Source organism: Dromiciops gliroides, chromosome 1, assembly GCF_019393635.1.
Source record: "Dromiciops gliroides isolate mDroGli1 chromosome 1, mDroGli1.pri, whole genome shotgun sequence".
Classification (NCBI taxonomy): Eukaryota; Metazoa; Chordata; class Mammalia; order Microbiotheria; family Microbiotheriidae; genus Dromiciops; species Dromiciops gliroides.
This window is the reverse complement of record NC_057861.1, coordinates 521,584,032-521,600,783: the sequence shown is the minus strand read 5'-3', so window position 1 is coordinate 521,600,783 and position 16,752 is coordinate 521,584,032. Positions and strand designations below refer to the sequence as shown.

At 37.0% G+C, this 16,752-nt stretch overlaps 1 protein-coding gene across 1 annotated transcript in view; it reads left to right on the top strand.

Annotated features, from left to right (window-relative positions):
- CARNMT1 (carnosine N-methyltransferase 1) overlaps nt 1-16,752 on the top strand; it is a 43,035-nt gene that overhangs the window by 9,705 nt on the left and 16,578 nt on the right. The window contains exon 4 of the mRNA XM_043978155.1: nt 14,958-15,098. Coding sequence (XP_043834090.1) covers nt 14,958-15,098 — 141 coding nt within the window. The remainder of the gene's footprint in view (nt 1-14,957; nt 15,099-16,752) is intronic.

The window sequence follows — 16,752 nt, the reverse complement described above, 5'->3', positions numbered from 1 at the left end:
GTCACCTAGCTGCCCCTCTAACCCATTCTTAAAAACAAAAAATGTTACTTGTTCCTGGCATTTTCTCAGGCTCTAGCTGTGTATTTTGTTGCTAAAATCCTAGATAGAATCCATATTCATTTCCTCAGTTCCTTGCAATCTGACCTCTGAACCAACTGCTTGACCTGTACAGCTCTCTTTAAAGGTTACTAGCAGTTTCCTAACTGCTCAGTCTAATGACCTTTCTCAGTTCTTATCTTTCTTGAACGCTATAGCTTTGTTTCTTGTCCTCTTAGCATAAGTATTCCCCTGGACTCTGCCCTGGGTTCTCTCTAAACACGTTGTCTTGGAGATTTTTAAACTATTTATGGGTTCAAGTATCTTTATGCAGATGACTCCCAAATCTATTGAGAAGATCAAAATTAATATTACCTTTAGTTTCTACTGTGTTGATTCTACAATGTAATTGATTTTATGCTGTATGGATTTTTATAATTGAGTCTACACCTGCTTAAAGCCTTTCTATATTCTTGAGTTGAGATCAGGAATTTGGCTTTCCTTCTGAGTTAAAGTTATCTTTAAGCTCCACAGGTCAACTTACTACCATCCTTCAAAGACATATTGTCTGTCCTTGCTTGTCTTTATGAAATTAGGAGTTTTTATCTCTTCCATGGAGACAGAAAGTCTGGTAATTTGGGTCCCTTTGCAAAGATTTTATGATTTAGATGGTTCCCATAAAACAATTAACATTCCTTAATTGTTATAGAGGGGATGGTTATTAGTCCACTTTCTTTGATGGAACCCTTCATGTTATCCCCATTCCTGTGATGCCTTTTATCTTGTAACCAATCACATTATCTTCCTTGCCTACCCAGCTCTGTACTTCCCAAAACTATATGATGGCTGGTGAGCCCCACATTGGGGTCTTTGGTTATTGAGAGGCCATATACCAAGTTTATTGGTTACTGCTCAGACTATTATATCTCAGTTTGCCTTGATTTTCTAACTCAACACTATATAATCTCGTGCTGATTTCTCTCTGAAACTAATACTTCTTCACATGCTTGCTGATATATTTTATTTGTGGATTTTCACATAAACATCTCAAACTCAGCATGTTATTTTCTTCTTGTAACAGTATTCCTCCAAATTTACAATTTCTGTTGAGGGCACTATTATCCTCCCAATCTTCCTAGACTCTTCCTTCTCTGTTGCCAATGAGTTGTCAAGTCATGTCAGTTCTACCCTATGAAACATTTCTCTACATCTTTCCTCTTTTTCTCCAATCACACTGCCATCACCCTTAACATTTAAAACCCTTATCACTTCTTGTCAGGACTACTTTTACCTTAACTAGGCACCCTGTTTCGAGTCCCTTCCCCTCTCTAATCCATCCATCACACATCTAAACCAACTTAATAATGTTCCTAAGACATAGAGGTGACCGTGTCTCCTCTACTCAAAACCCTTCAGTAACTGAAGATAAGATTCAGTAAAAATTTCTCAGTCTGGCATTTAAGGTTCTTCATAATCTGAGTTCTACCTACCTTTCAAGCCTTTAATTATACTAATCCCCTTTCTGAACTTTATTCAGGCCAAACTACCAGCATTTCTTTCCCATTTATGCCTTTTGGGATATTTTAGGATCCTTTTCTTTCAAGACTTAACTATGGTTAAGAGGAAGCACAGCTCAGAACATCTCATTTATACTTTAAGATTTCTGTGAATTTTCTAACAATTTCCCCCTTCTTCCCCTCTTCTCTTTCCTTCCTTCCCTCCTTCCCTCCCTCATGCTTATGGAAAATGGTAGTTGGTTTTTGTTGTTCAGTCATTTTTCAGTTGTGGCCAACTCTTTGTGACCTCATTTGAAGTTTTCCATTTCCTTCTCCAGCTTGTTTTACAGATGAGGAACTAAAGCAAACAATGTTAAATGATTTGCCCAGGGTCACACAGCTAATAAATGTCTGAGGCTAGATTTGAATTCATAATGAAAAGAAAGGGCTGAAACAGAAACTGTTATGTTTCAGCAGAAATAAAAAGGCAGCCTCTTATTTTAACTCTCTATATATCTTTCTGTTTTGAGTGTATTTCTTGTAAAACAAAATATTGGATTCTGATTTCTAATCCATTCAGCTATCTTTCATTTTATGGGCGAGTTCATCCCATTCATATTCAGTTATGATGCTATTGTGTATTTCCTTCCATACTATTTGCTTAGGTTTCCTTCTTTTTCTTTTCCACCTGTCTTGAGTTTATTTTGCCTCTGATTGCACCCTCCCTCTTAGTCCCCTACCCTTACCTTAACCTTTTTCCATTTTGTTTCCCTTTGGGGTGAAATATAGTTCTGTATATGTGTGTATTATTCCTTCTTTTGATCAGTTGAGACAGAAGTGAGGTTCAAGTGTCATTGCCTCACATACAGTGAAGATTGTATGCACCTCCTCCTCGTATAGTCCATTTATGTAAGATAATTTTTCCCATTCTTATCTCCCTTCCTGCCTCTCTCAGTGCATTACTCTTTCCTATCCTTTCCATTCTTACTTTACAGTCATCTAAACATAATAGAATTATTCCCAGGTCTTCTGTCCAATTAGATTCCCTTTAAAACTTCTGGTGCTGATAGAGAGTTCTGCAGGACCCTCCTATAAGAATGTAAACATTTTAACCTTGTTTAGTCCTTTATGGTTGCTCACCCATGTCTACTTGTTTATTGTTTCTCTTGTATTGATGTAGCTTGTGACAGATTTTTAACTTGGCTCTTGTCTTTTCATCCAGAGTTCTTCAAAGTCTTCTATTTCATGAAAGATCCATTTTTTCCTCTTGTAAGGTTGTATTTAATTTTACTGGATATGATATTCTTGCTTGCAAGACTAAATCTTTTGCCCTCTGGAATACTGTACTCTAAACTCTCAGCTCCTTTATAGTGGTGGCTGCTAAATTGTATATAATACAGACTGTAGATCCTTTTCACTTAAATTCTTTATTTCTGACTTCTTTCAGTATTTTTTTCTTTGACCTCTGACCTGTATTTTGGTGATCTTTTTTTTTTTTTTTTTGCAGGGCAAAGGGGATTAAGTGACTTGCCCCAGGGTCCACACAGCTAGTAAGTGTTAAGTGTCTGAGATCGGATTTGAACTCAGGTACTCCTAAATCCAGGGCCAGTGCTTTATCCACTGCGCACCTAGCTGCCCCTCTGACCTGTATTTGGCCTGGAAATTTTCATTTTGGCATTTCTTTTAAGAAGGGACAAATGAATTCTTTCTATTTTTACTTTGCCCTCTGTCTTAAAAGATCTGGACAGTTTTCTTTTATGATTTCTAGAAAATTTGATTCTAGGCTCTTTTTTTTTTCTTGGTCATTGTTTTCAAGTAGTCCAATGATTATTATTTCTCCTAGGTCTGTTTTCTAGGTCAGTTTTTGCTATGATATACTTCACATTTTGGGGTTTTTTTTCCCTATTATTTCAGCCTTTTGACTTTGTTTTAATATTTCTTGATGTTTTGCTGGATTCATTAGTTTCTTTTTTAGTTAGTTTAATGTTTACAGAGTTATTTTCTTGGGTAAGGTTTTTTTACATTTTGTTCCAAGCTGTTAATTCCCTTTCCAAATCTTTCTTCCAAAGCTCTCATTCTCCCTCCCATTTTTTTCCTCTGTCACTTTTATTTTGTTTTTTAAATAATTTTTAACTTTTAAAAATGTGCTTTAAAAAAAAAATTTTTTTTTCAGGAATTCTAATTGGAATTGTGTCCAAACTGCATTTTTCTTTGAAGAAGCATGTAGATGTTTGGGGTCATTATCATCTTCTGGATTTGTTGTCTTGAGCTTTCTCTGTCACCAAAATAGCTCTTTATGGTGGATTCTTTTTTTTTTTTAAAGCTCATTCTTTTTTTTTTAATAGTCTTTTTTCTTTAATAAAATTTTTTTAAATCATAAAAATATTTTATTATTTTCTAGTTACATATAGAGATAGTTTTCAACATTTGTATTTATAAGATTTCTAGTTTCAAATTTTTCTCCCTCCCTCCCCAAGACAGTAAGCAATCTGATATAGGTACAATTACATTAAACATATTACTATATTAGTCATGCTGTGAAAGAAGAATTAGAGCAAAAGGGAAAAAAACTCAAAAGAAAAAAAATAGAAATAGTATGGTTCAATCTGCATCTAGATGCCACAGTTCTTTTTTTCTGGATTTGGAGAGCATTTTCCATTATGAGTCCTTTGGAACTATCTTAGACCATTGTATTGCTGAGAAGAGTCAAGTAAGTCTGTCACAATTGATCAACACACAATGTTGTTGATACTATGTACAATATTCTTTTTCTACTCATTTCACTCACTCAGCATCAGTTCATGTATGTCCTTCCAGGTTTCTCTGAATTTTGCCTGCTCATCCTTTCTTACAGCACAATATTCTATTACATTGATATACCACAACTTGTTCAGCCATTCCCCAGTTGATGGGCATCCCCTCAATTTCTAATTCCTTGCCACCACAAAAAGATAAAAGCTCATTCTTCTAAGCTTTTTCTTGACTTTGAACTTTATTACAGATGGACCCTGAATACTTTTGGAGGAAAATGTCTATCTTGAGCATCTGTACTCTTACACTTCTTTCTGCTACTTTCACACATTAGGCTGGGAAAAATCCCACTCACCGCACTCTCCTGGTCTGAACTCTGTACATTCTTCAGTCAGGTTTGGGTCTGCCCCTGGTTAGGAATTTCAGTAGAGTATTTGTGGACTCAACCACTATTATTAGCCCACTCAGAGACTGTAGGTTCAGAACAAATGAACTGTAGGCTCCCCTTTGGCCTGGGACTCCTTCTCTAGTTATTCCACTACAGACTGAGCTGGTGACTAGAAGTGAGACCCCTGCTCTGCTTCTGAGATCAGAGCCACACATTTACTGTTTGCTTATAAAGTTATTTCTTACTCAGCTTGGGCCCACTAGTAACTGCTACTCTGCTAGTTCAAGGATCCCTTGGGATCTCTTATTTTGATGCACAATGGTATCTTTTACTCCCTGGGCTCTGTAATGCTGGCTAGACTCTGTTCCCAATGTCCACAGACCTCCCTGTCTCTCTAAGCCACTCTGGGCTGGAAAAATGACTTACCAGGACTTTGTTTTTGGATTTTCTGAACAAAAATTCTATCTGATAAATTTTCTAGGTCTTTTTTGAAGAGTTTTGGTGAGGGAGATAGACTGTATTTCTTGCTGCTACTTTGCTATCTTGATTCCATCTCCATTCTTGAGCTTTTTGCAGCATTGACACAATGTTCTCCTCTTGTGCATATTCTTTCATCGACCCTTCTCTTTGTCCATGTCTGACCATTTCTCAGGTTCTTATGCCAAATCTTCATCCATATCACTTCCATTAAGTATGAGTGTCCCCCAAGGTTCTGTCCTGAGCCTTCTCTTTTCTCTACACAGCTTTCAGTTGGCATTTCACTTCAAGCTCCCATGTTTTAGTTTTCTTTTCTATGTTGATGATTCTAAGATCTATATATTAGCCCAAGACTATTCTCATGAATTCTAAATTGGTATTACCAATTGCCTTTTAGACATTTCAAATTTGATGTCTCTTAGGCATCTCAAGACTGAACTCATTTTCTGAATATGTCTTTAATGAATTTATTTCAATATATGTTTTTTTGTTGTTTGTTGGTTTGGGGGTTTGGGGGTTTTTTTGGTTGGTGTTGGTGGGTTTTTGCAGGGCAGTGAGGGTTAAGTGACTTGCCCAGGGTCACACAGCTAGTAACTATTGAGTGTCTGAGGCTGGATTTGAACTCAAGTCTTCCTGAATCCAGGGCCAGTGCTTTATTCACTGCGCCACCTAGCTGCCCCCCTGATATATGTTAACTGTAAAATATGTAATCTCCTTGAGGGCAAGGACTGAATTTACTTTTTCTTTGTATCCCTAGTGCTTAGCACAGGCCGGGGCACATAGGAAGCACCTAATAAAGCTTGTTGATTGATTTTTGATGACTTGGCAAAGGAGCAATTACTAATAATTAGGGAAAGGCTTTCTAGAGGAATTAGCACCTTAGGGGCAGCTAGGTGACTCAGTGGATAAAGCACTGGCCCTGGATTCAGGAAGACCTGAGTTAAAAATCCAGCCTCAGACACTCAACACTCAGTACTTACTAGCTGTGTGACCCTGGGCAAGTCACTTAACCCCCATTGCGCGCGCCCCGCCCCCCCACCCCCACCCCCCCTGCCAAAAAAATATAATCCCACAAGGAATTAGCACCTCAATTGAAGTTCAAAATTTTAAAGGGTAGAGGGACTGGACTTGTGGTCCAGGTACCTTCTATGTAACTTACACATTTAGAAAATTACCTAGAGCACTCTGGGGTTGTCAGTGATGTCAAACTCTTATAGAAACTGGGGACGCTAAATTCCATATAAAGATCCCTGAGGACTACATATTAATATTATGTGTTCTATTATTTGGTTTTTCTTTGTTTTGTAAATATTTCCTCCAAAGGGGTTGAATGACTTAGTGCCTAGTAGCAGAGATTTAAAAGTGACTGTTGGGGCAGCTAGGTGGTGCAGTGGAATTAAGCACCAGCCCCTGGATTCAGGAGGACCCCTGAGTTTCAAATCCAGCCTCAGACACTTGACACTTACTAGCTATGTGACCCTGGGCAAGTCACCTCATTGCCCAACAAAAAACCATCTAACAAATCACTAACAAATGTTTGAAGCAGTATTCAAATACAAATTTTCTAAGTCTAAGATCATTTTCACTATGCCTAACTGCCTTGAATGAAATCAACCAATAAGTATTTATTTAGCAGCTGTTAAAACTGGCCAACACCAGCAGAATCACCTAGAGCGATTCAAATATAAATCCTGTCATTAGTTAACATGTCTTGGATCTCTCCAAAGTTCATTCATCTGACCTAAGTAAGTTATCTGATTTAAATATCAATAACTGTGAATGCTTCCGATGTTTAGGGTTCCTTGATATGTGCTATGGAGGATTTAGAAGCTTCATGGACCTTCCATCTTAAGTAATGATTGACCATAGAGTAACCTTTACCTGCTTGGTTCCATTTGCTGGTCTAGAAAGTGAAGGGATTGAACCAAACAAACAATACCTACTTGAAAGAAGTTTACATTACACTGGGGGAGGAGGAAAAGAGACAAAGTAAATATATAAGCATATAAAGAATAATTGTGGAGGGGGTAGGCACTAGCTAGGAATCACTTAGGTCCTTTCTAAACCTAATATGCTATGCAATATTCAGAATTATGATAGAAGAGATAGTATATTCTTTGAGCTATGAGACTGTTTTGTGGTGGAGAGACGAGCCGCCTTGGAACTAGGAATATACTTGGGTTCTAGCCCTGCATGTAGTTTTGTGACCATATTCAAGTCACTTATCCTTATCAGTGCCCTAGCCAAGTCTATAATAATGATAATAATAACAACTAGCATTTATACAGTCCTTTAAGGTTTGTAGATATATAGATCAAAAGCAAGGGTCCTTAACCTAGGATCTATAGATCCCCTAGAGTCTTTTGTTGGTGGTGATTTGTTTTTTTGGTTTTGGTTTTGTTTTTTTGTGAGGCAATTGGGGTTAAGTGACTTGCCCAGGGCAGGCCAGATTTGAACTCAGGTCCTCCTGACTCCAGGGCCAGTGCTCTATCCACTGAGCCACCTAGCTGCCCTCCCCCAGAGTTTTGTAAATAGATTTCAGGGGGGGGTCCATGAATTGCGTTTTTAAAAATATTTTGATAAGTATATGTATAAATTGTTTTCTTTGTAATTATATATTTTTTATATTACACAATTAAAATATTAGTTTGGGGTTGTTGGTTTTTTAGTATGTTAAAATTTAGCACAGTAACAGAATTGTTCTCTGTGTCTCTTTCTGAATTCTTGTTTGTATATTCTCCTTGCTATTTTCTGTTATTTAAGGAATTGAAATAAAAGTGTTCCTTTTTATTGTGAACTTAACCATCATCAACAAACATGACTATTTCAGTATACAAAGAGGATCAAAAAAAAGATTGTAGGGGCAGCTAGGTGGTGCAGTGGATAGAGCACTGGCCCTGGAGTCAGGAGGACCTGAATTCAAATCTGGCCTCAGACACTTAAAGCTTCCTAGCTCTGTGACCCTGGGAAAGTCACTTAAACCCAATTGCCTCGCCAAAAAAAAGACTGTATGTGAAATTTGACTTCTATTATATAGTTTAGATTTTTTTAAATTTGTGAACTTAACCATCATCAACAAACATGATGATTTCAGTGTACAAAGAGGATCAAAAAAAGATTGTATTTGAAATTTAACTTATATTATATAGTTTAGGTTTTAAAAATTGAACACAACACAGTTTTTGTTGTGTATTCCCTTCAGAGCTTCTTGTTTTCACCTGTATATTATTTTTATTTTCATATATATATATTATATTTGTTTTTGGCAGGGCAATGGGGGCTAAGTGACTTGCCCAGGGTCACACAGCTAGTAAGTTGTCACGTGTCTGAGGCTGAATTTGAGCTCAGGTCCTCCTGAATCCAGGGCCAGTGCTTTTATCCACTGCGCCACCTAGCTGCCCCCTTTACATGTATATTATTAATGGTTCATTGATGGTTTTCCTTTTCTTTTCTTTCTACACCTGTCTTTACCAGCTGAGGAAGCTATGTCTCACAGTAGAAAGAGTCAGACAGGTCTAGACTGAGGAAGACCTGAATTCAAATCTGTCCTCAGACACTTAGCTGTGTGACTCTAGGCAGGTCACTTTACCCTGTTTGCCTTTGCTTTCTCATCTATAAAATGAGCTATAAGGGGCAGCTAGGTGGCACAGTGGATAAAGCACTGGCCCTGGAGTCAGGAGTACCTGAGTTCAAATCTGGCCTCAGACACTTAACACTTACTAGCTGTGTGACCCTGAGCAAGTCACTTAACCCCAACTGTCTCACTAAAACAAAACAAAACCAAAAAAAATGAGCTAGAGAAGGAAATGACAAACCACTCCAACATATTTGCTAACAAAACCCCAAATGGGGGTCACAAAGAGTTATACTAGATTAAAAATGACTGAACAACAACATTACCCATTAACTTATCTTGTTGCTCTTTTCACAAGTAAATGCATGGACTATGTCTAAAACTTATTCTCATTTTACACCTTTAATCCATCACCTCTTACAAGAAGTGGGTGGCATGCTCCAAAGATATGATCAGTCACTGCATTTTGATGAGATCTTTAATGTTTAAAAATTATTTTCCCCTATGTTTTTGTATTCATCGTTTAAATTGTTTTCCCAGTCACACTTATTTCACTTTGTCACTTTATATGAGTCTTTCTTCTTAGGTTTCTCTGAATCTATTCTTGTCCATTGTTAGGATGTAATAATACTTATGGGCTGCTAGGTGGCGAAGTGGATAGAGTACCAGGCCTAGAGTCCTGGAGGACCTGAATTAAAATCTGACCTCAGATACTTTATTAGCCATATGACCCTGTGCAAATCACTTAACCCTGTTTGCCTCAGTTTCCTCATCTGTAAAATGAGCTAGAGAAGGAAATGGCAAACTGCTCCAGCATCTTTGCCAAGAAAACCCTAAATGGGTCATGAAAAGTCAGGCATAACTAACCCACTAAACAACAATAATACTTATAAAAAGATAATAAACTTATGGAGAGCTCTCTTTGTCACTATAACTGTGAACATAGTCTTATTCAGATAATACTTATTTTGTCTCAAAAGATAGTAATTTTTTTTCATAGTTGTTTCCTACTTCATATTTGTCAACCCTGTAAAACAAACATTTGAACAAAAATCTTGCCTTTGGATCCCACATGGTTGACTATTGTCTTTTCTGCTTCACTGTTCTGTTTACATATTTATTCAGATAAGTTTTATTGATGTCTTTTGTTTTTAGATCATAATGTTTTCTGAATATATCCTGCCTCTTCCTTATAACAAACAGTTAAATAAAACCAGTCTGCAAATTGACCCATCTAATAGTATGTGGCTGAGGCTCATTCCTTTGCTGCTTCTATGGATCTGTGATTCTTAGTATTTGGATCCATTTGTCTGCTCTACACATAATTATGCAGGTGTGCACTTTTGAATAAGAGCTTTGAAGCAAAACCCTTCTAAACTTGTTCTTTGATGTGTTTGGATTTTGAATAAGTTGCAATGGTTTATCGGTTCATTCTCCCCTTGCACATTTGGATCATGAAAAGCATTTTTTTAAAATGTCATTAACATAAAGATAGAATCAAAGCCTTGAGGAAAGGGTAGAAGCTCTCTCTCCCTATAGTAATGTAATGTTCATTATCCTTATGATCACTTAGGCACATAGTAGATATTTAAATACTTCTGGGCTAATCGAATGACTATAAATCTTGCATAGACTTAATCCTCTTTTATTGTAAAAGGAGGGTTCTTATTTCCACAGAAATGAACAGTGATTCGCTAAAGTAATCATCTGTGACCCTTGCAGAATTTAGAGATATAAAATTTAGTTGTTCAAGGAGAGGAAAAACTGTTGTTCCCTTGAAATATTTGAGTTAGAACTGAATAAAGTAAAATCTAGTGCAATGCTTTTATAGGAATAAGTTTCCTCACTGAAAAAAAATCTCTAAAACCTGTTGTTGCTTTTGTTTTTAAAGACTTGATTTTAGATGAGAAGGAGGTGTTGTATTTAGTAAACTACAAATATGACTAAATTTCAGTAACCAGAACTTAAAACATACTGTTAGTGATTTCCTAAATACATAGTAAGGACCAGTAGAACAGATTACTCCTTTGGTAGGATGTGTGTATACTCCTCATAAGAAAACTAATTTACAACATTCCAAAGTAAGATAACAGATTCAGTTATCTATCTCCCCCTTCATCTGAAGGACTTTGGGGTCTATGGCATCAAAAGCATATAGTTTATTTCAGTTTTGTCTTTTAAAACAAGGATCCAAATGTAATCTTGAGTGTTTTTTCATAGTTCATATTATTGGGGGCAGCTAGGTGGCACAGTGGATAAAGCACCGGCCCTGGATTCAGGAGTACCTGAGTTCAAATGTGACCTCAGACACTTGACACTTACTTGCTGTGTGACCCTGGGCAAGTCACTTAACCCTCATTACCCCCCACCCCCCAAAAATCATAGTTCATATTATCCCAGAGTTAGAAACCTGCACTTGAAAGGATTCCCCTCTACAATATCCCCGATAAATGGCTTTCTAGCCTCTATATAACAACCTCTAAGAGGGAAGTCCACACATTCTGAAGCAACTTTTGTACTTTATATAGAATTAACTATTGGCCCGTTTTTTATGCCCCACCCCTCTCCCATCACCAAAACAAAATTAAAGATTTTCTTTTTCTTCCTTTCACATTTCCTCCTCTCCCTTCAGATTGTCCTTTTCTGATATCTTTTGATTTTCAGAGCTACTTGTTATGTTCATTGTTGATTCAGAAGCACATTTTTCTGCTCACTAGGTTTAAAAAAATTTTTTTAAGACCTATGATAAACTTAGGAAATCCAGGTTTAAGGGAGTATTGAGGGAAAAATAGAGAATGGTAGCTAAATGTTTCATTATGATTCGAATTCATTTTCTCCTTAGTGTCAAAAAAGAGTCTCATACATTTTTTGAGCTTTTATTTTTTTTAATTAAATTTTTTTTTCAGGGCAGTAAGGGTTAAGTGACTTGCCCAGAGTCACACAGCTAGTAAGTGTCAAGTGTCTGAGGCCAGATTTGAACTCAGATCCTCCTGAATCCAAGGCCTGTGCTCTATCCACTGCACCACTTAGCTGCCCCTTGAGCTACTATTTAGCAAAGTATCCAATACATGACAAATTGTAAACATTTTGGAATTTTGTTTGAAGTATAGGCAAAACAACTATATCCAAAAGGGAAGAGCAAGGAAAGTTAGGCTATATTAGATTGTTCAAAAGAGAAAATATTTCTTTCCAATTACATTGAATGATTAAAGTAAGTTTGACATAAAATGAGTTATACCTCTCTCCCACACAGGAATCTTTTCCAACTTATGTTCTAAAAATTGCTTTGTGCAACTTCCCACCTATTTCATTCTGAAAAAAGGGGAATCAAGGTGACAAATTATGGCCTTTCACACTTTTTTGGCCACTGCTTTGCACAGTGTCTGCCACACAATATAGGTGCTTAATAAATGTTTGCTGACTGACTATTTCTCTTTAGTGCTCTTTTCCTTTTGTATTCACTGTAGTATAAACTGAAGGTACTCAGAAATATTTAGACTAGGGAAGTTGGAAGGAAAGACCATAGGGAGGAAAGGGTAGATGTTTAGGATGATTGTCTTCAAGGCTTTCATGTGAAAGAAGGATGAAGGTTTTCAAGGAAAGGTCTTATATCAACCTAAAATCTGCCTTTTTATAACTTTAGACCCCTTTGGTCCTAGTTCTCTCATTTGGAGATATTAATTGAATTTTAATGCATTTTCTATATGACGTTTTTCTGTCTTCCTGCTAAACTGTGCAGTTTATGGCATGATTTCAAGTTATAGAAATGTATAATGTTAACGCAGGAAAGGACAGGACCTTAGTATCAATCATCCAGCCCAACCCCCACATTTTATAGATGAAGGAGCTGGCTCATATAGGTAAAGTGAGTCTCTTCATATCCTCTCTATCCCTCATAATTTAATTACCAAGAAACTTACTCCCATTGGATATTTAAGCCCTTCCACATTGGAGCTCCTGACCTTACCAACAGAATTGGACATCAATGGTGCAGGATAGGTTGACCTGCTAAGGATAGGAGGGAATTGAATTTGCCTAGCCCTTCCACCCACTATCACCCTAGGATTAGGAAAGGGGCACTGTGAAGCTAGTAGATGGGCTGAGTATGGCTGAGATGGCTGAGGCCTCTTCTGTCAAGTGGTAGATGCCTTTTTCTATATTCCATCCCTATATCTATATCCCTACCACATAGATAAGTAATCACTTTCTGCTATTCCAGGATTATTATGTTCCTCTGCTTTCCCTCTCTACTACCGTCCTATTTTGCTTTTAATCAGAGTTCTTCTCTTCTAGAACATAATCCAGTAACTTCTTTCTTTGGTTTTTAGCCATTTAAGAGATTCCTTTCACCATTTTTCTCAGCCTTCCCCATCCCATTTTCTTGTTCAGCTTAACTTCTCGAGGGAAGTTACACAGAAGTGCCTTGAGGAGGCTTGGGTAGACAAAGGACTAAAGTAACATTCAGTTAATGTTTGAGAGAGAAATGTGGATTCTGATGGTCCTAGTGCAATGGGTTTGAATCCTAGTTCTAATAACTATTACCTTTGTGACCTTGAGCAAGTCACTAAACCTTTTGGGCCTCAGTTACAAAAGGACAGGCTTAGACTAGATGTCTTTTAAGTTTCCTTCCATCTCTGTGTCTTTCATCCTTAAAGTCTTCTGGAAATTTCATCTCCATGTCTATTAGGACAGTGAGGGTGGGTAGAGTTGGGAAATATGAGGCAAGGTGGACTTAAGGTTTTTCTCTTTTTTCACTTTTTCCTCTTTTCAGTTGCTGGCCTTCAGTGAGAAAAGTAAGAACAAAGTACTAAGAGAAGGGGCAAGGGAAGTTCTGTGACTTCCTCAAACAAAACCCTTATATTCCCTAGCTTGGATTTTCTAATTTGTAAAGGATAAACATGTTAAATGAAATTATTTCTAAGATTTTTTTTTTACAGCTTCAAGATGCTGTATTATTATTCATGTGGATGGTGGATATACTAAATGCAAGACCTTTTTAAATATATTTTTTAAGAAGTCTTGTTCAGTAATGTGGTATATAATGGGGCTTTAACACTAAAAGCTTAAAGTAATAACTAGAGATGACAGGTTGGTAAGAAACTCTGTAAGCTTTGTTCAGATTCATTTGTCTCTTTAAAAAGCTGATTTCTCTCACACACATACCCACCAAAAAAAAATGGATGGAAGAGAAACCTAAATTTTATTTAACTTTATTTTTTAGCAAAAGTTTATTAAGTGGCAGCTATGTGGTATAGTGGATAAAGCACCAACCCTGGATTCAGGAAGACCTGAGTTCAAATCTGGCATCAGACACTTGACAGTTACTAGCTGTGTGACCCTGGGCAAGTCACTTAGCCCTCATTGCCCTGCCCCCCCCCCAAAAAAAAGTTTATTAAAACCTGGATGTTTGCTGATGATTAAGTTATTTTAAAATTATTAATTTATGGAACACTAAGGTAGGTTTTATTTTAATACCTGGTGTAATCTTTTACTTGTTTATGACTCAGATATTTCATGTTATTTAACTTTTATGGTTTACTATATTGGCTATTAAACTGCTATGTGTAGTGCTAACTTAGAAGTTGTAAATTAGTGTTCTTATGCCTCTTGGGATATTTGGGGAAGTTGGAAGGACTTGAATTATAGAAGTGGTACCTTTGTGGGGGGGGAGACTACAGTGGACTGAGCATTTGTATCATCTTTGGCATCAGTGCTGTAGTTGGTTATCTGCTGTTTTATAGTAGCAATCTTATTCATTCCTTTTCCTTATTTACTATTGCTTCCTGGCAACCTTTCATTAAAGCCCTAGTGCAGTTATGGGGGGGTCACCCTAGGTTCTTGAAGTTGGTGATAGTAAGCTCTGGCAGATCCTACCTAAGTTGGACAAGCTTTGAGCACATATCCAATGATGACCTGTATGCCTGATCTGAGGACTAATTTAACTAAGTTTGGAAAGACTTATCAGGTTGGCCACATATTAATTTTTTTGCCATATCCACCCCCAGAGATGATCTATTGATGTAGATTACCTAGTAATTTCCATAGTTCAGCATCTTAAAGTACATAGGAGAAATATTTTACAGAAAATCACTTTCTTAGGGAAGCATAATTTTGGACGAGTCTACTCATTCTTTTAATTAACAGTTTTTAATGGGAATGGTTTTTTTTTTAAAACTCTCTTGTTTTACAGCATTAAGTGTTTGGACATAATTGCCATGTTTTTATTTAATTTCAGGGATCCTTCCAAAGTAAATATTCTGGTTCCTGGTGCTGGACTAGGAAGATTGGCCTGGGAAATAGCTATGCTAGGTTATGCTTGCCAAGGAAATGAATGGAGTTTTTTTATGCTCTTTTCTTCCAATTTTGTACTCAACAGGTATTTATATTTACTTTTTACTTGAGATGTAAAATTCCCAGAGAAAAATAACATTTTGCTTGCTTATATGAACTTTCGTATGTATTTTAGATGTTCCTTATTTTAAAATCACTTTGCATATAAAAATAACTTTTACCCACACACTTAAGTACCTAAATGTTGGGGCAGAATAAATAACTGTGAAGAAATGAATAGGATCATAGATCGAGAAGAGACCACAGATCATTGTGTCTTAATAACACTCATTTTGCGAATGAGGAAATCTGAGATTTGGAGAGTTTAAATGACTTGCCCATGTTCATATGGGTGGTAACTTAGCAGAGCTGAGATTTAAACCCTAGTCCTCTGACTCGAGTCCTATAAGCAGCCTTTATTCAGAATAATTGAGACTGCCTCTTTTTTTGTTTCAGAAATTAGCATGTTCTCAGTGCTTCTGTGAAATTCCAGTGGTCCCTGGATTGTTCTTTTGCAGCAATGAAAAACGTGAGAAAAAGTCAAGTTCCTTAGGATGGTTTCCCAGTCACAGAATTTCAGAGTCAGAAGGGACCTTGAAAACCATCTAGTTCAGGCAGTACCTGAAAAAGGGTGTCTCTATATGACGTACCTCATCAGTGGTCATCATTTAGCCATTGCTTGAAGACCTTATGTGAGAAGGAACACACTACCTCTCCCAGTTGACTAGATTTACATAATCATCCTCATTTAGTTGGGTAAACCCACTGGCCAGGAGAGGCCATTGGAGTTAGAAATGCTACTTTCTTTTTTGGAACACTAGTAAATCTTAAACTATTTTCTTCAAGACTTAGTTAAGAGCGGTATTAACTAAGAATCTTGGAATTCTGAAGGCAATGGTTAGTCTTATTGCATCCTAGAAATTTGTCTTATGGATCATTGCTACCTTTTAAAAGAACAAGCTATGCTACTTCAGTCTAAAGAACAAGCTGTTAGGGCTGGAAGACAAACGATATAGTACAATCTGTGAGACTGTGTGGCATAGTAGATGTAGGGATGGACTTGGATTCAGGAAGGCATCTATGTTCAAACCCCCTCAGATATTTACTAGGAGTGTGACCATTGACAAGTCACTTAAATGTCTCTGAGCCTTAGAGCCATATGTTTAAAATAAGAGGATTGGACTTAATGGCCTTTACAACTCTTAATCTGTAATCCTATGATCTTTTCATTTTCTTGAGTGGTCATATTTCCAGATTTGTGTTTTTAAGTAGGAGTATAGTTTTTAGTAGATTTTTTTCTGTTTTGTTTTTGTATCACATTTTAGAATAATGAACAGAGCCCTGGATTTGGAGTCAAAGAATTTGATCTTAAATCTTACTGCTGCTACTTGCTACCTTGTAACCTTGGGTAATTCAGTTAAGCTATAGTTGCTTCATTTATTAAGTTAGGAGTTATGACTTAAATGGAGGGAGCTAGGTGACTCACGGGTAGCACTCTGGGACCAAAGACGGAAAGACCTGAGTTCAAATCTGGCCTTGGATGCTTACTAGTTGTGTGACCCTGGGCAAGTCATCTTGTTTAATCCACTGGCAAAGGAAATGGCAAATCACTGCATTGTCTTTGCCGAGAAAACACCCATATGGGGTCATGAAGAATTGGACACAACTGAATAACAATTTAAGGGCTTTCCATTTAAGTT